This window comes from Oenanthe melanoleuca, chromosome 2 (assembly GCF_029582105.1).
Source record: "Oenanthe melanoleuca isolate GR-GAL-2019-014 chromosome 2, OMel1.0, whole genome shotgun sequence".
Lineage (NCBI taxonomy): Eukaryota > Metazoa > Chordata > Aves > Passeriformes > Muscicapidae > Oenanthe > Oenanthe melanoleuca.
This window is the reverse complement of record NC_079335.1, coordinates 139,333,985-139,358,940: the sequence shown is the minus strand read 5'-3', so window position 1 is coordinate 139,358,940 and position 24,956 is coordinate 139,333,985. Positions and strand designations below refer to the sequence as shown.

Sequence of the window (24,956 nt, the reverse complement as noted above, 5' to 3'; positions counted from 1 at the left end):
ATAGGTGGTTGTGGTCATTGCACATTTCCCAACAGCTCCTGTACACAAGGCAAACTCATCTGCTGTGCCCAGTGACCAGCTCAGGCACTGGCAAACAAGTGTTTTACCCATCATGGGGGGCAGATCCAGAAAACCACTGTCCTGCAGACCAAGAGAGCAGCCCATGAGAGGGAAACTGGGGACAGAAGAGAAAAGTAATGATTTTTGTCAGGAAGGACGATCTCCTTTAATAAAGGACCACATTTAAATACAGAACAAGCCCTAGAACTTCTATTTGTGCAGAACTGAGAAAATGCTGAGAGCTAATGCCTTTTCTTTATGCTGTGTATTGGTAGTGTACACCATAGAGGATAGTGAAGGAAAGGACACAATTTTTTATTGATCACACACACAAGTGTAATCAATAAAAGGAACCTATCCAGTCAAAGGAGCTTTTCCTTCAATGCAGGACAGTCACTTAAACAGCCAGAACTAGAGCAGGAAGTAGAATTACTTTTTGTTTTTTGTTTTGTTTTGCTTTGTTTTGTTTCTAAGTACTGTTCTAGACTGGTCTAATTGAATTTGTAGGCTCTTAGAGATGCTGTATTTTTCCTTTAGAGGTTGTTCTGAGAAAATAAAGCTGCAAATACCTATTTTTAATAATCATGGCAAGATTTCAGAAAGGTCTATGCATGAAGCCTGAATTTCTCGCTAAGAAGCTTGTGCTCAGGCAGTGGGTAAGTAAAGATGTTAAGGGGAAACAACAACAAAAAAAAAGCCAAATCAATATTTTTATTCAGATGGAAGCTAAGCTAACACAAACAGTTTATCTAAGTGTTTAATAATTACCTCTACAGGCAGGAAGCACACACCATTGCACATTGCAAAGAACTCTAAAGGAGGCTGGGCTGGCTCTGTCCTCTATGTCCTTTGATGTGGGCATGGAGTCACACAGGATTGACATACATCTCCAGCAAGAACTGCTCAAATGTACCTGTTTAAAATGTAAGGCTTTACAGCAGAGCATCTGCTACTGCAGCATAATAAAAATGTATTAACCCAAGACAAGAATTTATTGTAGGTGTAGTAAGATGGGTAAGGAACCAACTGAACAGAAGAGGGAACCAGATTAGGCTGAAAAGTAATTACTAATGATGTTTTGTAACAGCATCTTATTTAATATTTTCATTAATGACAGCACAAAAAAATAAGCATAAACTAATGAAGTTTGAACATATATTTGAAACCAGGACAAGTTGACAGAGTATAAAAAAAATCCTAGATTTTTACATAGGAATAATCTAATGAAATGATGTCTTATGTAATATAAGCACCATGAGATAAACAATTGTCAAGTCACATGTTTGAGAACCAAGTCATTTTGCTAAGAAAAAGGTGGTCCTCTGGTTAAAAAGTATGACACAAGAAAAAGATTGGTAACAGCTTCTGCTTACTAGAGTCATGAGCAAGAACAAAATAAAAGTTACAGAACTCCTACTGCCACACTGTTTTCAAACAGTGGTGGCAGATACCACAGAGAATGAAATATCCTCATTGCCACAGCCTATCATTTCTGCAGCTTTGCTAGAACCATGATGTGGAACTGGAGAGAGAAAAAGGACTCTGATTAGCGAAGACCCAGAACACATCTGTGCTGAACACCCTAACCAAGTGAAAATCCCCCAGTGACTGAGTAAATGAAAGCCAAAGCTGCAGCACTGCTGGACGCCAGGGGCTGTGCCTCGGGTCACACTCAGACAAGCAGCCACACAGAGCCCAGGACCAAGAATTCTTATCCAGAGCAGATTAGGCAAGACCTGTGCCTATTTGCAAGGGCTTAATGAACCTGAAGAACTGCTGGCCCCCTGAGGAAAGCTCTGCAGCTGTTCCTGAAAGCTGCCCTTGGCCAGCTGCTTGTCATGGTGCCAGTACTTAGCCGTGCTCTTCTCTCGGCCATGGGCAGCTGCCACAACAGGGGCTCCTGGCTCAGGAATGGGTGGATCTGCAGTGGTTTGGTTTGCAAGACACTGGAGCAGATCAGCAAAGAATATGGGAAGTTCACTGCTGTGTGTCATGGTTTCACATCACAGTCATTCAAGACACATACGTACATCAAGAGTATCCTTCACTAAGCATCTTTTGAGTAAGGTGAAAGATTTTGTCAAAATTAGTCTGATGTCCTTCTGAAAGTCAGACAACCTCCGAACACTTGAGAGCAGCAGAACATGGGAGTTTATATTTAAGTGAGTTGCAGCTCTCATGGAGTAACCAGCAGGTGGCAAGGTAGATTTTTCTAATAACTTCTCTGGTATTCTAAAGTTTTGCTTGGATCCATACCTGAAGACATTTATTTGCTAAGGAAGAATCTTGAGAATTTCTTCTGGCTTTTGCTTAGCTCACAAGTTGAAGCTGTGATAGGTGGCAGATGCTGGGCTTTGTTTCCCATCCAGACAACAAAGCAAATGAACCATGTCATTACAAAAAGGGCCCAAATCATTACAAACAATGTTGATTACTGAAAGTAGTTTGAAGTTATTGCTTTCTTCAGTCTCACTGATTCTGAATGCATATGCACAAAGGGAAGAGTTCCAGCCCTGGCACTCACAGATACAACTGTGGCCAGAATGTTTCTCCTGTGGGCAGCTCTTCATCACCAGCACCCGCCAGTGCCAGTTGCCCAAAGGAGTGTCACAGACTGGTGTTATCTTGCTCATTTTTCAAGCAATTTTACTAGTCAAAATCAGGTTCAACTTCTTCAACAAGCTGAACAGATCTCAGTCTGTCTCAAGATTAAGGAAAGTTTTCAAACATAACCAAAGAACAGCACCTCTTCCCCAAGAGCACTTTTATTAATAAGATGAAACAAATCTGTGTTACAGGTTCACAAAAGATAACAGCTTATGTCCTATTAATTGTCCTATTTATTTGTATCCTCCAAACTGAAGGAAAATATAGATTGAAATTCTTGCAAGATTGAAGTTTGCAATGAGAACAGCAAGTGAAACACAGAACTCCTCCAATATTCTTTTGAAATTTGCCACAAAGGCCTAAGGAGAAGGCCCAGCAGACCGCGGCTCAAGGAATCCCAACACCATTATTTGTGTTGCAGAAAGCCAATGTTTTTTCATGGCAGAGTAGTTTAGTAGAGCCAGACTAGAAATTGAGCTGAAATATGTTCACCAGCTGCAGGACTAACAGAAAATTATTTCAAACCTCTTAAGAACCCCTTGAGTACCAGCCACCAGGAAGACAAAGGTTTATCTTTAAATTTTTTACCCTTCCTAGCAGTTTCACCTCTGGGTTCTTCAAAGGAAATCCTCGTATTTCTGATGTTGATGGAATGACCTTTATTTCCTTCAGGCGCAGGGCTATGGCATCTGTGAATCGTGAATTCCATGAAAAAAGCAAAATTATACACTGAGGGAAAACAAGGCAGTAAATTTGGATTCTTTTCTAATCTAATGATATGAGCAAATACTGAGAGACTGAGAAGCAGAAAAAAGAAACTTATTTACATATTCATTGAGTAATTTGTATAATCAGAAGATTTAAAAGGTCATTACCGGAACACCTGCCTGTTAACAGATGTAGAAGAATGAAGGCCAAAGAACACAGTTTTTATAAAGATGTTGATAGATAAACAGTTGGCAGATCTGCAGCTACCTGCTGGGGCAGCATTAGTTCCTTTGGTCAGGCCACTGGTGTGGATGAGGTAAATCTGGAACTCATAAATCCATGCACACACTGACTGTCCTGTTGCAAAGCTTGCCAGTCGTTTATTAAGAACTGCATTGCTTTTAAATATCAACATTCCAGCTAAAACAGCTTTTATCCAGTCGGGAAGTTTTATGTACAAGGTCAAGTATGGGTTGTATGATGTTTATACTGACAGCAGATATTGAAAAAACCTTACAGTCTCTTAGCACAGAAAGAAAACCAGCAGAGTAGATGTTTGTTTAGACAGATGGGAGGTACAGCTTTTGCACAAGTCTTAATCAAGAATGAAGAGCCTGTCTTAATTTGGCCAAATTGGTTCAGTGTCAGTGCCAGTCACTAACACTGGAGACTCAATAGCCTTTTGCACAGGCCCACCCTGAGGATCACTGCATTTGACTGTAGATAACCAGGTGCTGCATGTCCACATCTCTAGGCCTAAGCTGGCAGATGTGACTCTGGTCTGTGGCTGCATTGTATTCTGGAGATTCCTATTAAATATCCTAAACCAGACTAAACTAAAGCCTCAGGAGCTGTGCTTCTGGCTTAGATAAATTCCTTCACAGTAGCTGATATAGGGCTCTATTTTGGATTTGTGCTGGACACAGTGCTGATAACACGGATGTTTCAGCTGTTGCTGAGCAGGGCTTACGCAGCTTCTCACCCCACCTCTCTCTGCTTCTCACCCCACTCCTGAGGAGGCTGGGAGTCCACCAGGAGTGTAGACAGGGGAGCCCAAGCTACCAAAGGGGTATCTCACACCATATGGCACCATGCTCAGCATTCAACTGGGGGGGAGGCTGTGGGGAGGGTACTGCCCAGGGACTGGCAGTATTGTTTTATTTCCCTCTCTTTTTATCTATTTTCTTCACAATTTGAAAAAGCACTATTATTTTTTTCTTAATTATTCAACTGTTTTTTTTTTTTTTAACTTGTACTCTTTCCCCCTTGTACCCTTATCCCATGTCCAAATGGGTGGAGGCAGTGAGGGAGCAGCTGAGCAGTGCTTGGCTGCTGGCTGGGCTTGAACCACTCCATGAGCTCACAGGTAATTTACAGGTATCTCCATTAAGGCAAAATAACATTGTGCAATCAGCATTCTATTAGTCTTGGGAGAACAGCTGGTTGCACGAAGAAAATGAAATAAGTGGCTTAGATGCCTGCATTACCTGCATCATTAGTACTAACTTATCAAAATAGCTGTAATTTTTAAAAATAGCTAAATATAAAACAATTTATATATTACTCAAGCCTATGTTTTAATAGCTAAGACATTTCCCCCCAGTGCACTGGGTACTGAATCACCTGAATATTCAAGTTATGAGGAAGCTCTGGGGAGAATCTGGTCCAAACCCAAGGTCAGCAAAGCTAACTCCAAAGCTATGACACCATGGAAGGTCAGAGCCCTCCTTGTCAGCCAAGTTCTGCACATCTCCAAGAATGGGTATTCCTCAGGCTTTCTGAGCAACCTCTTCCAGTTCCACTTCCAGCTCCAATTCACTCTCATAATGATAAGAAATTGCTTTGCCAAATTGTTTCTGTAGCCTCATATTCTCCTCTGTTCAGCTCTGGGGAAAGTTTTTCCTTTATCCTCCTGCAGTCAGGTGAAGGCGGCAAGAAGCTGCCCTGGAGCAGGTGCCTCCGGGTGGTGCAGGATTTGTCCATCAGGTCCAGGTCTTTCTGAACACCAGGAGATGCCCCTCGGTGTCAGCTGTGGCTCCCCGCTGCTGTCATCTGCCATCAGTCCGAGGCTGCTCCCACCCTGTCACCAAGCAGCCCTGGCAGCAGGGCCTGCCCTCAGCAGTGCCACAGCCACAGCTGCCAATCTCTGCCCTTAGCAGATGACTCTTCCACTCTGGTCCACCCGGTTTCCCACTCATCTTCCAAGTCTACCCATTCATCCCATCTCTCTCCAGTTTGGCTGTAAGACTGTGTGAGACTGTGTAAAAGTCTTTGCCAAAGACAGGAAACAGGACATGCTGTGCTCTCTCTTCTTCTACCAAAGGGAAGGAAATCAGGCTGGCTAGGCAGAGTTTGCCCCTGGTAAAGGCATGATGGCTATTCCCAATCACCCTTTGGACCCTCACATATCTCAAAATAAGATTCATTTACATAATGCCTAGGAAAATGCTCTAGTCGCCCCCAGAGACTGAGGTTACGTGTGACCTCAGTTTCAAGAGTATTTATGATAGAATTATTATTTGTTTTACAAATACAAAGATACAAAAATACTGATTTTACACTCCCCGCAAGAAGACATTTTTATACAGAATAACCCCTTTGCAGGTGTTGAAAAATCTTTCCTATTATGTAATTTCTATACACATCTTTATACATTTTTTTTGCTTTAAATGTACAGAATAGAAAACAATCTTAAACAATTCACAAGTTTACAAGATAAGTTTTTCAAAAAGCAATACATCTCCCTCAGTTTTCACGACAAAAGCTTCTGCGTGGTCAAGGATTCAAAAACTCATCCAAAATTTTCAGAGATGATTCACACAGGAATCTGAAATGCCATAAAAATAATACATAACAGAATTAGAAATGCTACACGCCAAATCAATCCTCAACTACTTGATTCTTGGAGCACAGCTACCACATGATTTCTTTGATCAGTTAGTCCATATTAGTTTATTAAAATGCCTTCACAAATTACTTTTGAAATAGCTGGATTCTTTTTCTTTCAACTTTTCCATTTTTCTGCTGATCATTTCTGTCTCTAGAATAACCAACAGCAAACCAGTTTAAATTACTATGTCAATTCAGGCACATTTTCTAACATTTAATCATCTAGCTAAAGAACCCACTTGTTTTCTGCACAGCATTGTTACTCTTTTGTTCAAACAAAACAGTGAAATCCTTTACAGGTAATTAATTCCAAGACAACTTTTCATTCTTTTACTTCATTCATTTCTCCCTTATTCTTCAGTCTTTATAATTTTTCTTCTCATCCATAGCAACTTTTTTCCAAGCCTGAGCTTCCTATCTTATCCCTATTAGGAGCTGCCTCCTCCAGCTGCCCTCAGACTCCTCTTAGTCCCCTTCTGACTCTAATCTCTAATCACACGCTCCACTCCACAGTGCCACAGCCTTTAAACCAGGATGAAACTCCAATGTCGAAGTAAGGTAGTGTTACAGAGTACTACAGAATCAGCATAATTAGTTAAGTTCTGTGGGTTTAGGCACAATGCTGCTTTGGATAAATTTTATTTCTTTACAGCTTAAGGCTAAAAAAACAATGGATTTGTAATGTGGGACCATTGGCACATTGGCCAAAAAGCCATCAATTGGGAAAACTGTGCTCCTCCCAAACAGAAAAGCTGAAGTAAAACTTACTTCAGTACCTTTCCAGAGAACTTAAAAGACGGGAGGCAGAGAAATCATACCCAGCATTATACATCAAAACAATTGAAGAGCCATAATTTACAGATGCAGTGAGAGTGCAATTAAGAATTTGGGAGCTGGCTAAATAATAATACTAAAGAAATATCTTTCAGCACAGCCATTAGCTAAATTTAAATTATATTACTCATATATCAAAATGCTAAATAAAGTAAATACACAGTTTTAAATAAAAGTTATTACCCTGTAGCACATTGGGTTTTACAGAATGTGAGACATTTTTCTCTAGCCTCCAAATGACTGCATTGACAGCTTTATCTACATTTTTTGTTAGGCATAAATATTTGCATTTTATAAACTAAACTAATGTGTGTGCCATTACTCTTGAGGAAATTCTCTCAATATACAGTATCTCGTCCAGAATTTTTATATGCACTGAACAGCATTTTTAAAATACAGACCCACAGGACCATCTGAAACCACTAACTCAGCTGAAGAGGGAAGAGTAAATTGCAGTGAAAAGTTTTGCTTCTGAATTAGTGCAATAATTCCTTGTATAAGGGCAGCACCTTAATTACCACACCAAACAGCTTTTTTGCTTTTTTTCTTTCATTACTAATATGTAAGAGATTACTTCTAAGTCTGAAGTTAAGATGCTGGCACAGAATGCCAGTTCTCTTGGGAAATTAAAGAATGTCACCATTTCCTGGCTTACCTGGGTATTGAATAAAATAATCCCTCAAGGAGTTATTAGGAGATAATGCATTCAGAAGCAAAAAATAGTAATATTATTAAGAAGGAGTTAAAATCTAGTAATGTGTTTTAGCAAGCAGCAGCACAGCACTGTGTGTTGGAGGACTGTCTTCAAATTAATGACCAGACATCTAGCTTGCAGCATACCAAAAGTAAAATTTGCTGTTTGGTAAGTGGAGTAGGGTGATAAAATAGTTTACAAACAACAGGGCATGCTTTAGACCAGGTATAATCACATTTTAGCTGTACATTAGCACACAAGCAGCAGAGCACTAAAAAATGGCAGATCAGAAGCCACCAGAGGCCCAGCCTAGTCTGACATTCTGTCTCAGCTGTGAGACTGCAAACACACTTTAATTCATCATGCAAAACCTAATCACTGCAGAACTTCCTCCAAACCTCTTTCCAGCATCAATTATTTTACCCTTCTGGAGAGAAATTTCCCCAACATAACTATACAAATATGAATCCCCCCAAATTCTGCGAGGTGTGATAGCTTCTGAATTTTATCACAGTGCAATTCCAATTAATAGAAAAAAATCTTCCCATTATCACATTCATATCCCAAACCCTTGAATTTTGTCTGCAACTGTCTTCTGGGCTGGTATTATACAAAGGTAGTCACTCATATATCACGAAATTAAAATACTGTGTAGCATCTTATACTCTTCATCTGCCCCAACATGCAGGTTGATTTGTCCCAGTTCACCGGGCAGAGACGATCATATAGATTCATAAAGCAATTATCTGTGTTCTCACTGAAATTTATAGTCACTAGTGCTCTCAAGTGGCAGCAATTATTCACATTAATGTGCCTATTTATTTAATCATGTTAAGATTCACTTTAATTTCACAGCTTTTTCTACTGCCTTGATTAGAAATGCAAACTGAAACACGATACCCTGCTGCTCTCCTTCTTTTCCAGATAATAATTATTATTATTATTGTTAAAAATATTCTAGTAGGACACTTGGCAAGTCATCATAAAATAATTTCATGTGGAAAAGAATGGGGTTCTGTTTATTTATTTGTGTTTGATTTTGTGTGTAAGCTAGGTTCTGACTAAAGGACATTTTGTTCACAGCCAAATAACTCTCCAGCTTTCCTGCAGGCCTCTTTCAGATAGTGGAAGGGACCCCAGAGCATCATCCTCTGGATGGAGGCACAGCTCAGCCACTAATGTCTATATGAAGTCACTAAAATACCAGAAAACAACATGCCTCAGGCCAGGGATCCGTGAGCAGAGCAAACTGGGAAGTGTGCTCAGGATGGGAGAGTTGTGCAAGAAACTGTTGAGTAAAGTGAGTAAATGAAGCTCCTATACAATGAGATTGCTGCAGAATGGGCTTTTTTGGCTTGTCGTATTTTTTTTCTTTTTTAATTTTATTTCAGAGTCTGTCCACATCCATTATTTGACTGAATAGTAAGAATCACTAATTTGAAGAATGAAAGACTGCAAGGGCCTCTGCATGTTCATGCCTCTGTGGTGCATCGAAAACTTTCTCAGTAATTTTAGATTAATGCCCATAAGCTCAGTCTGGTTTCTTCATGTTGGTGCTTAAAATATTTCCTTTGCACACTTTTTGGCTTCATGGGCAGTTCAATAACTAGGCAGATATCAGATTTCACACATTTTAAGACCTAAGCAAGTTTGAGACCCTAAAGGCTAAAGCATTCATCGTGATTCTGTAGACAACTGAGATAACTGATTGCAAATACAATACAGCCAATCACTTTCAAAAAACTTTTCATGAAAGATACACCAAATATGACAATTGAAATCCCCCCACCCCAAAAAAAAGAGCAAAATAAAATCACCTGTGGACAGGTCTCAAAGTCATTGTTATATTCAGTTAAATTTTTACTGCCTGCATAGCTTTGGATTCATATGCCCAGTGCCAAAGTGTGGATGAAAAATCCTTTAGTAATAAGAAATACTAACTGGACTATTCGCTTTGTTCTACCCCTGCTGCAAAAAGACCTGGATTTCAGAAGTGAATCCTGCAATACACGGGATCAAGTGATAACACATTCAAATTAAATGAAAAAAGCCTGAAGCTAAATATGTAAAGATTATAATCACAGCAGATATAAGGGCAGGAAATTTAATACTGTACTGGGCTCAATACCTCCCACTTTCCCCCCCACCCCTAGTATTTTAAACCTTGCAATCAATCACTCAGAATGCTCTAACAGTATTATGTAAGTACAGAACAGAGCCAATTATTGCAGAGAGGGGATAGGAGAGCTCAGTGCTCCTTTCCCACAGCACACCCACCTTTCAATGCTGCTGGATTCTCCTGTGGCAGCATCCCTGCATATTGTCAGTTTCCTTTGAATGGCAGGTGCAATATCCTTTAGAAGTGAAGTTTTGTGCTTACCTATTTGAAATTAGTTGAAATGTTGGACAAAAATAATAATTTATCAAAAAAATAACCCCACCTTCCCATATTTCATAGAATAACTTTAAACATAAAAGATTGCTTAAAGGAAGATTAGATATTAAACTGGATTTTCACTGTCCTGGATTAACTACTGTGTATTTCAATGTAGTACATAAAAAGAAGATGGAAAAAGGATTAAAATATTTTAACTGACCTTTAATTATAATCACAATGCAGACAGTAGCAGTTAGACTAAAAATCCCTTCAATTTCTTCAGAGAGAATGCACTCCATTAATTCATTTAAAATTGACCTAAGAAAAAAAAGAAAAAATATGTTATAAACCTTATTTCTTTGAAAACAGAACTGAACAGAACATGTTTGTCATCATGCTACCCTGCTACCACAGCTTCAAAGATACCATGCACGACAAAGCAGAGTGACTGGGCAACTGAAAACCATGTGCTGCCTCTGGAACTGAGAATATCAAAGAATGATAAATTGCTTGGGGAGAAAATAAAGTCTGCAAATAGAAAAAGCGGCTATTAAGAGAACTGAAGAGCTTGTGGTATATTTTAGGAAAGTCAATCCATGAAAAAACTACTGGTTCTACTGGAATTTAATTCACAGAATTTGTACTGACATTTTAAACTCAAATTTCTACTGAAGTTTGAAAAAATATATTCTAGGACTCCTGGTTTGCTAGTATCTACTCAGGCTTAATTAACATTTTGACCTTAAATGTGTTTCTCATAAATATTAAAATAGATGGTTTTCCAATTACAACCCAGTGAAGATCATTTTTAACTAAACAATGCCCTGAAACACTTCCAAGCAACATTTTAGTTACTGAAACTATGGACAGAACCATGACAGCAAAATACTTGTAAAATACTAACTCAGTATGTATCTTAAGAGATTTTGTCACTTCTAGCAAGAGATTAAAGTACTACCAGCAAACTCTAGTGGTGTTTTGGGATATATATCAAGGTAAGAAAAATGAAATGATAGTCACAGGTAGGGTCTAGCAACCAAACTAAACTACAGTAGGTAATAAGTCAATAGCACAAAATGGAAACAGTAACTGGTCATTAGTGCTTGTGGTAAAAAGCCCACATTTAACTCAGAAGCAATTTTCAAAACCAGAGAAAAAGAGAAGTACAAGAGGGATAAAATAGGAGATGGAAGAGATCCATAATCCTGATACTCCTCAGAGCACAAAGCTAAATGCTCTGTGAAGAACTAAAGAGGAAAGTGAGAGCAGCAATGTTACAGTACCTTTCCCTAACATATTTTAAAATACCTCTAGTAATAATATTATCTATTACGAAAACTGAACATCATACATCACCAGTTCTGACTTCAATTGTTCTTCAGGCTTTTATTGTGCTAAGACATCAAAATGAAATATGCAGTTAAGAACCAATTCAGTAAAAAAATTTTGCAGAAATTCAAATACTGCTTCTAAGAGCTGAGAAAGATGAAAAATCTTTAGCTTCAGAAATAAGAATTATGAAGTTGCTCATGCATTGCATCAGTTTCATTGTATCATTGTGGACTAATGTGACCAAGCATTGATTCCATTTCACCTTGCTCTTAAATTGCTAATGGACAGTACTGGGATCAGAGTCCTGACTTCGTTGTTACCACTGTTTGGGTCACTAAGCACACACTCCATGTTCCTCCACGAAGGAACACTGGAATTTCATTAACCTGTATCAAGCCTCACTGCAGCTGCCTTTCCCCACCTCCCCCTGAAAAAGGGTCACATGAGCCTGCAGGCAAAGATAAAATGAACAGAACAATAAGCTATTTAAAAATACATATAAGGTTCAGAGGTAAGTAATTGGTTCCTATACAGACAGTTCACTACTAAAATGAAGGATACTCTCTCAATTGGACAGATATTGCCAAGCCTCCCAGTATTATCACTGCTATGGGGATTTAAATTCAGTGCTAGAGACTGACTGAAAATAGATCATATTCTGCAGAGCTCAGAGCAAGATGACTGTGAGCTCACAGAGCAGAAGCTCACATAAGATTTCATAATGTTAAAGGCTTTCATGTTGACATACAGATTTCTGAAATACTGAATGATTTACTACTGGACTCTGATTATGGCCTATCAATACAGATTTATAAAAGAGTCTTAAAAGTAGTCTCAATTCTGAAGCACCAGGAGAACCAGATGGTAATTATCTCCAAATTGTTGCCCCAAAAAGATAGAAGACACATTTTTTTCCCAAGCACTTAGAAACAATTGGCCCAAACTTGCAGTTTTCTCCACCAAGAATGGACAAGATTCACCTTGATTACTACAAGAAAAAGTTTCAGAAGAAATAACTGATTTTCTGCATCTCTTTTGAAAAGAGCTGTGTAAAATAATTGTTTTACTCGAAGAGAACACCTTGACAGAGAGCTGCTTCCTCATGGAAGAGCAAGATTTGGATTAGTTGGACTATTGCTGGAGTCTCTGGAATCTTTTGTTTTGCAAATTCAGCTAGAATTAGAGAAAGATTGCGAAGAAAAAGAACACCTCATGACAGAGAGCCAGTGATATTCAGTGCCTGTCAGATGAGGAAGTTAAGAAGAAGAATTAGTTGTGGTAAGTCAGAGAGAGTGATGGACTTCTAAGCCCCTTTATAATTTAAAACAAGTCTAGTGTATACAGTCACGTTAAGAAATATTGAATATGAACAAAGCATGCAAAATAAAATTTAGTTGTAACAATTTTAGAAGATATTCAAGGCCACCACTAAATAGAACAAATACCCTCCCTCCCAGTTTAAGTCTTAAATAAATAACATAGGCTCAGTTTTGGAGGCTTTTAGCACTTAGATACTTTCTATTTTTAATGTTGTGACTTTCATACAGCCATAGGTAGACATGTCATCTCGTTGCAGATGTTCAACTAGAGGATTAATTCTATTTCTGGCAAATATTTTATCTCATCTTAACATCTCTTTGTTGAGAGGACTCAGCTTTATAGGTATCTTATGAAAAAAGCAAGCCGAGATGCTCATCATGATTAAGTGTCTTGTAAATAAGAAACACTCTTGGTTAAAAAAATGGACTCAACCCCAGCAATCAACACCTACAGGCAATATGTCAAGAAAAAGGGATTATTAAATAGTCCCAATAATCTTAGAAAGCAACTAGTTCTTTGAAATTTATTTGAATTTAGAAATTAAAATTTTATTGACAACATATAAACTGTCCTATATTAGCAAAAACCTTGGAAAAATTAATATAGAAACATTTACCTGACAACATGAACTGACTTCATAATTACAGCCATTAAACAGCTTGAAAGAGGGGGAAGGTCTGAAATAGTCTTTGGCATGGTTAAATCTTCTCCACTGGAAGCCTAAAAAAAGAAAAAAGTCAACAAACCATTGTAGCCCAAGAAAGATATGTATGCAGGATATGGCATTTCAGTAATTGCACTAACCAGGACCAATCCTTAAATAATTAGAACATTCACAAGTGTTCTTTAAATAGCTTTAATCCAACTGTGTTGTGTCCAAATAAACAAAACTAATTTAAATTATAAAGACTGAAACTAAACCACATAAATAGAATTTTTACCAAGGCAAATATTCTCTGCAGTTGCTTTTATCAGAAATTTCATTTAACTACACTCGTGGTCACTCTTTATAAAAAGGCACAGCCTATTAAACACAAATGAGTGCCCTCTGTGGCTCCAAATTGAAGTGTGCATCCATGATTTCTAAATGTAACTTCAGTGACAGTTATTTTCTGGATACCTGCTCTTTTTGGTATCAAGTTCTGAACAGTATGACAAATATTTATTTAGAACTGAATTTTGATTTACAACAACCTGGGGGCAGGGAAAACCCCAGCTCAGATGAGTGAATGGAATGAGCACTCAATCTATGAGTATAAATCTCCAGTATATTCAACCAGGAATGTTTCCTGTGCATCATCTGTGAAGAGCACCTGTCACCCACAGTCTCAGCTGATACATCAGTATCTGCAGGCAAACAGCCATACAGTACTCCTTGAAAGCTGCTCTACTGTACTTTCTGGCAACTGTTTCTTGCTCTGTTTCTGACACACCCAAAACCCAGAGCAAAAGTACAGCCTCTACTAAAGAGCCTCTGCTCTACTTTTTTAGTTCTCAAAGCTTCCAGTCTTACTAATCATATTTACTCCTAACACTACCTGCATCAGAAAAATGGGGTCGGAATATTGCCCTTCTCCTTCAATGACAATTGTGGTTCCTTGGACTTTCAGAGTATCAAATAACCTCTGTCTACACATTCTTTTCAGTATTAGAGATTCTTTCTTTACTTTCGAAAGCAATGCAGATCAGATATTTGGAAATCCTCTGCACAAAAACCAAAGGAACCAAAAAAAAAGATGCAGCGTGTAAAATGTCTCTGTATGGAAGCAGAGAATGCACAAGCGATTAGTGCCAAGCAGGGCACTGGCCTGCTTTGAAACGGGGACTACAGAACCTTATGGGATCATTCCAAGAATAGGGAATGGGAATCTGTCACACATCAAACTTCTGAAGTTCCCTAATTGAGTGAGAGCAAGTGAGGTGGGTTTAGAACAAGCCCCTGCCCTCCTCCTTTCCCTGAGCTCTAATTGCTGAATACAGAATTGCACGGTGTGGCCTAAGCCTTCGATCAGTTTGGGTCCAGGGTCTGGGCTGTGTCCCCTCACAGCCTCTTGCCCACCCACAGCCTGAGTTTTCTTTAGAGTGAAGGTGGAGGAACCAGGGAAACACTGACACTCTACAAGCACTGCTCAGAAACAGCCAAAACAAACTGGTTGTGTCCTCAATAGTGTCTTGGCCACAAATGCCAACCACAGCAGCACAGGGACTGCAGGGAGGAAAGCTGGCTCCAGCCTGACCCAGTACAAAATCACAGAGGGAATACTCCACTATTAATTAATAAGAATCCACACTATTAATTTCCAACACTGCCTACCTACTAGGTTCTCCTGTCAGAGGCAGATACTGACATAGTCTGTCCCTACACACTTGTAGTCAGAAATCTGAGGGATGAACTCTAATATGAAATTATAGCAAATAAAATCTCCTGTTTGTTTCACGCCAGCGCAAAATCCTCATCTGCAGTACAAAGATCAATTTTCTGAATAAAGCTCTGTCATTCCAACATAAAATTCAAAAAGCAGAAAGTGTTAAATAGAAAAAAGAAAATCAGGATTAACTTTACCTTCTGTAGCACACAATTTATTTCTGCTACTATTGCAGCCAAAAGAGTGGAGAGTACACCCTGGTGAACTGCTGGGAATGAGGAATGCCAGCACTGCAGTGCATGGATGAATTCTCCAAGAGGCATCTGAATAGAGCGAATCAACTAAAATGAAAAAGAAAACCACTTTTTTTTCAGATTGCTTGAGTATAACTGAAATATACCAGCAAGCCATTCTGTGAAGCTCAGACCACACCTTGAAAACTTTTGAGGTATTCTAGTCACTCAGGATCAAAGGGGAAACCAGCAACTGGTAAGTCTACTCATAAATTTGAGAGAAATGAACAAAGCAGTGGTTCTTACAAAGAAGAACTGAATGTTTTTCAGAAGTCGTAAAAAGTAGATAATCAAATTTCCCAGAGTGATCCATCCATTTCACTACTATTTAGTATCTGCTTTAAAATACAGGAAGTCAACTTTTCTGTGAAGATGCAAGGTTTTCAAGAATTTTAAACACGATACATATTTTGAAGTTGGTGTCATTTAGGTTAAAAGAAATAAATAATAAAGAAAATTTATTCTCTTGCAAAGATCATAATATATACAAACAAATCCTTTGCTCTGGATTGAGGAAGTTTATCGAATTGCAGACAAGATTAACAACCTAGAAGTACCAGCATGTTCCAGGGTCATTGGCAACAGAATGCATTTGTTCTGCAATTTACTAGTTCTTCTGTCATGATGAGACCAAAATGAACAACAAAAAAAAAATTGGTAACAAGAAAACTTATAAAATTTACCTGAAAATTTAATCACATATCTACCCAAACAGTAGGCAATAGTCAAGTAACAACCTCAAGTGTTTAAGTATACCCCCTTGCATAAAAAATATGGATTTATCTACACATTAACAATTATGTAGCAATTTGAATGATACCTGAATTCCTTTTTCCTGTTCTTTCTTAAGTCTATGTACCACACATTCTAAAATTTTCTGAAAAATGTTCTGTAGAGTGTGGAAAAGATTTGCCACTTCCTCTGTCTCAGCATTCTGATTTAAAGAAGCTTCAATGATCTCTTTTAGAACACACAGCAACACTGGAGCACAGAAGCCACCTCTCTCTAGAGAAAGAAAAAAACCCACAATATAAAAGTTGTAATATTCATCAGGTACAAGCTTAGAATGAAACTCAGTTGGATACAACAAATAGTGATAGTTTCCAAGTATAGACAATGCATTTAGTTTCTGAGCATCCTTAGCTGAAATTTTCATATGGTCCAATTAATATTTTAAGTATGAATCCAGTGTTCCCTCCAACCCTTAAAAGTTAAGGATTAACTAACTTGGTAATACAAAAAAAAATCAGCTAGTATAAATGCAGATGTTGCTACAAGTACCAAAATAGGATACCTGTTTGCATAATCAGAAGAGCCATTTCTAAGAGGTGTGCTTGAAACGTGGTATTTCCCAGGCCCACCATTATGACATCTTTGCACACTGTCAGATAGGCCTAGAAGAGAAGTGCAAAATTATAGGAAACCCAAACTTCATGTAAGTAACCATTCAGTAAAACTCAAAAATAATAAAACCACAAACTCTTAGCCAAGGTGTCCTGAGAGCTGCTATACCTAACTGGAGTTACTCAGTTCACACCTGCTGAAAAGCAAGAATTCCAGGCAGTCCTTCAAATGCTTCCATTGCCCTTTCCCAACAGTAGTTTCTCAAAAGGCAGTAAATCTTCTTTTATACTCAGGCTCAGTCTAGTAGATCAAAAGCATTGATACTTCTCATTTACTGAGGCAAAATATCTACCTGCCTTTAATAGCAAAACTAAAACCAGCAGACAAAAAGAGCTTTTCCCTACAGACAAACAGTTGCTACATACTAAACAGATTATGAGACAGAGATACAGAAAGAGTGAGCTAGGTTGTTCAAGGACACTTACTGGGACCAAAGTAAGCCAAATCTTTCCTATCACCAAAATCTGGTAAAAGCTCAGTGCTAAAATCCACCTTGCGTTAAATGAAATGTCAGAGGAATGCAACAGAAAACAATTCAGAACTAGCTAAAACCTCACCCATATTTTATCATCAAATGCTTTCTTTGAAGGGCAAATCAAGATCAGAGGTAAGGGACACTAAGTGATGACACAAATGCCCGTGCAGTTTGTCTGCATACAGATTGCTACACCTACAGCTTTTGAAACTGAAAGCAGCTTGATTTATATTATAAGAATCCTCTAACCTGGATAATTAATTCAGAAACTTCACTGTGTTTTGAAATACCATCCTCTTGATCACTTGCTGGTATAAAAGGTACAACTTGATTTTCTATCCAAGCACCTGTCTGCGTCAGAAGTGAAAGGTAATCTTCTCCTTCTTCAGAAAACTGAAAAAAAACCAAAAAAAACCAAACAAAGGGAACTTTACCGATTGTCTCTCCAGTTGTTTTGGAATTTCCTTATACTGTCAACTGTAACTCCAGCTTATTTTGGAGACCTATAACCATACCTTGTGCTGAAGATGAATACTCAATCTGCAAAAGAGGCTGAAGGCTCTTAGGCTGGTTGCTTGATTCCAGCCACCAGAATCTGTTCCTTTCAGAATTGAGTCAAGAACCCTCTGAAATATAAAGGTTTACATTTATATTTTTCAGAAAATCCTTTCAAATGTTTCTTTCCTCAACAGCTTTAAACAAAGGCTAAAAAAAACCCCAAAAAAAGAGCAAAGCACCAACCCCAAAAAAGCAACAAGCATACTTGAATTACTTCCATTTTGCAATGCCATAACTGATTTTCAGACTATTCCTTATTCACATATTATAAAAGTCATGTCCAATAAAAACACTCAACACTAGATGACAAAAATTTTGAGTCACCTAAAACTGAGAAGCTGGTTAAAATCTGCCATCTATAAACAAATTTAAACTATACTTCTAGTTTAGAGTATTTGTTGGAAGTACAAATCAAAAGGAAAAATCTTCTTTAAAAGGGAGAGGGGATCATGAACTTCATTTATTTGTTATCCCAGGCCTTTAGTTTGATTCAGGCAATAAATGATATTAAGCATTGATTTTATAAGCACTATTTAATGATAAGGAGGAAACCTTTGCAGCACCGAGGATCCTCAAAAGCTTCTTCAGTGTCTTTTTAGGAACAGAAAGGAGGCAATCACGATTGACAGGATGAGTCAATAAATACTCAATGTAATCAACTGCCAAGTCTGGCTTTGATTCATCTGTTATTTGGATGCGTACTCGATGTTTAGATGTTCTAGTATTCTGAATAGGAAGGAAGCACAAAACCAGTACAACTCTGTTAGCATCTGACTTTAGAACTGATTTCAAAGCAAAATAATATAGCATTAAAAAGCCATATTCTATTTTAAAACAGCATGATGCCTTAAAGCAGTCTGGCAATCGCTCTACTCCCTGTCATATACACATGCACACCTTTGTGGGGGTGAGTGAGTCAGACAGCCAGTCATAGGCTAATTCCATGACGTGCCCCACTTGACCCCAGCGGCACAGGCAGTCGATCAGGATAGAATATTTGCTTTGGTCAGCTCCAGTATCAGTATTTCTGAGTCTGGAAACCACACCACAGCTTAAAAGAAAACAGAAAGACAAAGAGATACATTACACCCATAAGTGCAGAAAACAATTAGTATAATACAAACAAAGGATTCACCAATGACTTCAACAGACTTGAACATCACAAATTTTACTGACTTATCACAGTTTTTTAGTGTCTTAATTTATCCAAATGGGCATTTAATGTATCAGATTGTGAAAAACGAACAAATACAGTCAACAAGAAATTTCTTGTCATTTGCATTTTGGATTTCTAAACAGTACCTGAATGTAGGAATAGCAGCAGGGGGCAAAAAGGATGCCAGAATAACCAGTGGAGTCATGCACCGCTCATCCTAGGATAAAAGAATGACACTGTATGACGTAAATGTAAAGGTACACATATGCAAGCAAAACTAAAGAAAGTACTGAAAAACTATTGCATTTCCTCAAATTAAGGATTTCCCTTTCCCACTACAAATGGAGCTGAAAGAAGCTCAAAACAGTATGTGGCTTGCAATCTGAAATGTCTGATTCCTGTTTTTGGAGATCAGTTACCAATTATGCTTCAATTTCTGACAAACTGCCAGAATAACTACCATGAATAGTTATGGCTCCATTAGGTTAATAATGTTTGCAAAAGAAATAGGAGCTCCACATGGCTTTTTTTTCCAGTAGTGACTAAGGTTAAATTGCACAACCATGACACTATCCAACTCTTTGCAATCAGTGCCTTAAATTCATTCACACCACAAACTTATTAAAAAGACTCTAAACAAAAGAGTTCTTACATGATGGTAGTGTTTAATGTACTATTATTCATTACAGCATGTCAGAATACATGGTCTAGGCCACAACATAGTCTCACTCAGGTTATATAGAAACTAATCTATGTTAAGAACTCTTCATAAATGGTTTATCTCTATGTCCAAACTTCATGAAAACAGCCAAATGAAATCATTATCTACTTAGTCATTCCAAGATCTAAAACCTTTTCTAAAGCTCATATTTTTAAAAGAACTTTTAAAATACATTTGTAGCTTTTTCAGGAAAGAGACAGACTGCTTCAGTATGTTTGTAGTCTTTTAGGAACTAAGCCTATGATGACAGGTCCTTTTAGATCCAAGCTGTTTACTCACTGTAAGAATATCAAAGTCAAAGAGGCTGCTTGCTAAAGCTGGATATCTTGTCTGTTCACCAGATCCTTTCAGAAGGCATGCTACATCCTCTACCAAAAAAGATTTGGAATGTTTTTGACAACTTTTCCAAGTGCTTTCAGGGTAGAGAGCACTTGCGTATCTGTGCTGCAGAATAATACGTAGCAATGAGCTGCTTTTCACTCCCTAAATATCTAAAGAAAAGTTGCAGTGAACAGCCACCATATTTCAGGACACTTCAGAATAAAAGCCATCAACTAAGAAAAAGATAACCAGTATGTAATCCTTCCAAATTCACTCTGGGTGCAGCAGCCACCATTAGCACTCTCAAGACAGCATCCTCCTCAAGAACAACACTTAAAAAATTAGAGCAAGGTGACTGACAATTTGAAAATGACTGGTTTTAATTAACTGCCTATATCAAACCAAAGCAATAAAGAAGTGTATCAATAGATTATTAGAGAGTAGATTCAAATTAGCAGAAACCTCAGAATCACTGAATGGTTTGGGTTGGAAGGGACCTTAGAGATCATCTTTTTCCAACCACCCTGCCATGGGCAGAAACATCTTCCACTTAGGCAAGTTGTTCCAAGCCCCATCCAACCTGGCCTTGAACAGGCCTGCCAGGGATGGGGCATCCACAGCTTCTCTAAAAAACCTGTGCCAGTGTCTCACCATCATCACAAAAAAGAATTTCTTTCTAATATTTAATCTAAACCTACTGTATTCTCGTTTGGATCCATTCCCCCTTGACCTGCTACTCCACTCCCTTGTAAAAAGTTCCTCTCTATCTTTCCCTTCAGGTGTTGGAAGGCTGCAATTAGGTCACCCCAAAACCTCCTCTTTTCCAGGTTTAACAATCCCAATTTTTTTAGCCTTTCCATTTGGGAGAGGTGCTCCATCCCTCTCATCATCTTGGTGGCCATCCTTTGGACTCACTCCAGAAGGTCAGCAGGATGTTTGGATTTCTGGGCTGCAAGTGCACTCTGCCAGCTCATATTCAGTGAAAAAAGAGCCTCAGCTGCAGCTGAATTATAAGAAGTGCTGCTGGTGGAAGAATGTGGAGGACAGTGGGGAGGAAAACATGTGGACTCTAATGTACACTGAGTATTTATTCTGCAATGGCACATTTGTATTTACTGTTTTCCAAAAGTTCTAAAACATCCAGAACTATGAAACCCTAGAAAAACCTTACAAGGAGAGCAATTTATTAAGTATTTCTGAGCTGACTATTTAGATAATGGTCATCAGTCAGACACTGCAGTTGGAGAATAGATTCTACCCATTTGTGGGATTCCAAGAAACTTGCTGTTGTTTGTGGTTTATAGCAACAATAAAAAAGAATAGTTAATGCCATAAAAATAGATAAAAGACATAAAACATGAAAGCATCTGAAGAAAATACTAAGAAAATACAGGAAAATCTAGGCTTTCTTTACCTTAAATACTTTAAAATATTCAGGAAGTACAGCAGCAAACTTCTTGATAGCATAATCTTTGGCATCTTCATTGTGATCTAGTGCTTTGTGGATACTTCTCCAAAGTATTACAGTGATCTCCAACAAACTTGCCATGCTGGCCACATCATTCACTGACAGCACATTATCCAACACCTGAAATACAAACATTTAGATGATATTCCCCATTATATTTTCAAATGGAAAAAAGCACTGAAAATCCTTCTAGTCCCTTTACAAAGGCATTGTGGTTGCTGTAGAACATGAACTCCACAATTCAGTCTCTCTCTCTTTAATGTCACATATCTTGCAATGGTAATTTTTAAAATAATTTAACTGCAAAACCAAACCAACTTATAATCAGCACTGGAATTAGGCAACTATTAATCTAAAATATGCTCCATATTCCTTCTGTCTTATTTTAGCTACTTGACCAAATTTCTGCTATCACAGGACATGAAAACCCCAAAATAGCAGTTCCCTCCTGCCAATCCCACAGATGCCCAAGGGCCTTCCTTTAGACTTCTGTCATATTCTATCTCACATTAAGCACAACTGAAGTTACCAGAATTTAGCATAAAGTGCACTTTCTTACACTGGTGTTCTCCTTTCCACTTTCATCTTCATCACCATCATCATCATCATCATCATCATCATCATCATCATCATCACTGTCATGAAGCCTCTCTTTCACTGATTTTTGGATGCAGGCATTCAAGCAGCGCCGAATAGTAAGCATCAATTTTGCTACATTTAAAGTGAATGAGAATAAAATCAGACATTTGCAATTTGCTAAGAATGTTGGTAATAAATGCTTCTAATTATAATGCTGGAAAGCCAGTATGAAAAAGTAGGCAACAGAACCAGAAACAGCTAGGAGAAAAATTCCTTGTAAAGGAAATGGAAAAAATGTGAACATGTTTTATATTCTCAAGTATGATGAAGAAATGACAACATTATCATTAGGCTCTGTAATTTTACTGTTAAAACAATATACTAAAAAAAACCCTAAATAACCCCCACTTTATCAAATCAGAATCAGAGGAAGCTCCTCCAACTCCTACATTTAATATGGCATAGCTGTTAATTTAATGATCCATGTTCAAGAACACATTCCCTCCTAGGTCAATGTTCATTCCTATGTCAATTCCCATTCCCTCCTGTGTTAATTCCCATTCTTTGGAAAAGATATCGTAGCCCAACCATTGCACTCCTGAATGAGGAGCTCTGCTCCAGAAAAAGTGAAAGGGTTATGCCCACTCTGGTGGAAGTATAACGAGCTGTTTTCATAAATGTGATTTCATAACCTTATCAAGATGAGCAGTTTAGAGGCAATGATTTGGGCATTTCACTCAAGTCACTCCATGCTGATTATTTGGGTTTTATCAGAACTCCTCCGAAAAAAATTTCCTGATTTTACTTGGTTTGATAGGACTTTTCTAAAAAGCACTGACATTCTGGGCAGTACCTGCCCTCTTCACTGAAACTTTCTGAAGCTCTCTGAAAAAGTACTTTTTAGATTTTCTCTGAGCAACTTGGAAATACTGATCCACAAATCCCAGATAAGCAGATTATCAGATGTAAACATTTTTTCAGTTTCTGTATAATTTTTCACGTGAAGATCTCAAGTCACTTAAGGCACCATTTGCTACCCTGTTTCTACATGAGAAATAGGTATCAACTCAGATATTTTTAAGGTACATGTGGGGAGAAAGCAGAACAGAAGGACCAGGTACCACTATGGGCTGGAGTGTACAGTACAGTGTCTAAGAGCAGAGATGAAAAGCTTTGATCTCCTCGCTGTTGAAAAAGCAGATTATTTTGCCTGCTGTGCTTATTGCTGGTGTCAAAAATTTCAAAAACTAAGAGCTCAAAAAGATCTAGCAACATTGTTACAGAAATAAGAAAAAAAAAGCATTTGCATGGTGTTATATCAGTAATTCCAAAAGCTGACAACGTTTTGTACTTTACCTATATTGGTGGGGGCAGTAAATTCACAAGCATATTGATAGAATTTCCTGGCTGCAGCTGGATTCATCTGGATCAGAGTGACACAGCGCTCACACCACACGTCCTCGGGCTGGCCAGGGGGGAAGAAGGAGTTCATCAGCAGGTTCACGATGCGCCGCGACACCGGCCGAGAGTCGGCTTCAAGGCGAGACAGGAGGTGCTCCATGGGACAGATATTCCAGAACTTGGTCAAGTCAGAAAAAGATATTCAAAGGAGTTAAATACAAATAGAGAAAAAAACATCACCTTCATTAAGTGTCAATAGTTTAAACAGATATAAGGAACATTAACCTGGAAAACATAAGCACTTTTTATTTTTAAATCAATGTGCACTGGAAGTCAAATTCTGCTGCAATAATGTTATTTTGCTGTGCTGATGTTTTAAATCTCCTAGTATCTTGGACTCATTGGTAAAATTGTGCTTCAAGCCATTCCAGTTCAATACACCTGCAATATGAATGCAACTCCATAGATACAGGGAAGAACTATTTACTTAATAAGGATATCACCATAAAATGCAATTATTTGTCATTATGTGTCATGTTGCATATTCTCCTCACAGGACAAAGCAGGACCAAACAACTTACAAGTATGGTGTATGCCTTAAAAACCTGTATGGATCAACACCCTTTCCAAAACAATCCCAAATCCTACATTACTAAATACTGAATTCATCCCATCCTTAGCAGAGCTCTAGTTTATTTGTAACACAGAAAACAAAGGCTATGAAATTCAGAAAGACTACACAGCTATTATGCCAGCAGTAACACTACACTCGTAATTTTTGTGAAAAGATTCTGAATTAATCATGCTGGACAATTTAAAATTAAAACAAAAAACAAAAAGAAAGTATTTTTCAATGCCAAGGAACCTATTTCACTCTTGAATAGAAATATTGCAGCAGCTATTTACCCTGTGAATTCAAACTATAGATGTCCCTATTAGAACTGTCATAAAAAGCAAATTTAAAGTGATCCCAGGACTTAGCAGAGATAACACATTACAGTTTTAAATCAATATGAAGTTATTGAAAAACATCCAACACTTACTAAGATTTTTTTTTTTTCTTTATACAAACCTGATCTTTCTGTCCCCTAAAAAAGTCACTGACATTGAGAATTATCTTTTTTCTTTGTCTTTAATGGCAGCAAACTCAGAACAATTCACAAACCAAGTGACTTCAGCCATGCCTTGTACGGCTTCCCCTCTACACACTTCACCATACTCAGAGCACTTCTCTGTCTTTATTAGGCTTAGCAAGAGACAAAACCATTGCTAAGTTAAAATATAAAATTGAAATTAAGAAGCTATTAACATTAGAGAGTGGAGTAAGAGCTCAAAGATGCTATAATGCCTGTGGCTGGACAGTAATACCCCAAGTAAGAGTCCACAGAACACA

The 24,956-nt window shown here is 38.0% G+C and overlaps 1 protein-coding gene across 1 annotated transcript in view; it reads right to left on the bottom strand.

The window, feature by feature from the left end:
* Positions 1-2,809: 2,809 nt before the first annotated feature.
* Positions 2,810-24,956, bottom strand: part of NCAPG2 (non-SMC condensin II complex subunit G2) — a 44,810-nt gene continuing 22,663 nt past the window's right edge. The window contains exons 14-28 of the mRNA XM_056483710.1: positions 23,519-23,741; positions 22,143-22,294; positions 21,530-21,703; positions 19,220-19,290; positions 18,815-18,968; positions 18,470-18,643; positions 17,875-17,985; positions 17,609-17,752; positions 16,775-16,874; positions 16,301-16,485; positions 15,385-15,528; positions 13,438-13,541; positions 10,390-10,487; positions 10,070-10,172; positions 2,810-6,202 (exon numbers count right to left, since the gene is read on the bottom strand). Of these exons, the coding sequence (XP_056339685.1) occupies positions 6,151-6,202; positions 10,070-10,172; positions 10,390-10,487; positions 13,438-13,541; positions 15,385-15,528; positions 16,301-16,485; positions 16,775-16,874; positions 17,609-17,752; positions 17,875-17,985; positions 18,470-18,643; positions 18,815-18,968; positions 19,220-19,290; positions 21,530-21,703; positions 22,143-22,294; positions 23,519-23,741 (1,989 nt within the window). The 3' untranslated portion in view covers positions 2,810-6,150. The remainder of the gene's footprint in view (positions 6,203-10,069; positions 10,173-10,389; positions 10,488-13,437; positions 13,542-15,384; positions 15,529-16,300; positions 16,486-16,774; positions 16,875-17,608; positions 17,753-17,874; positions 17,986-18,469; positions 18,644-18,814; positions 18,969-19,219; positions 19,291-21,529; positions 21,704-22,142; positions 22,295-23,518; positions 23,742-24,956) is intronic.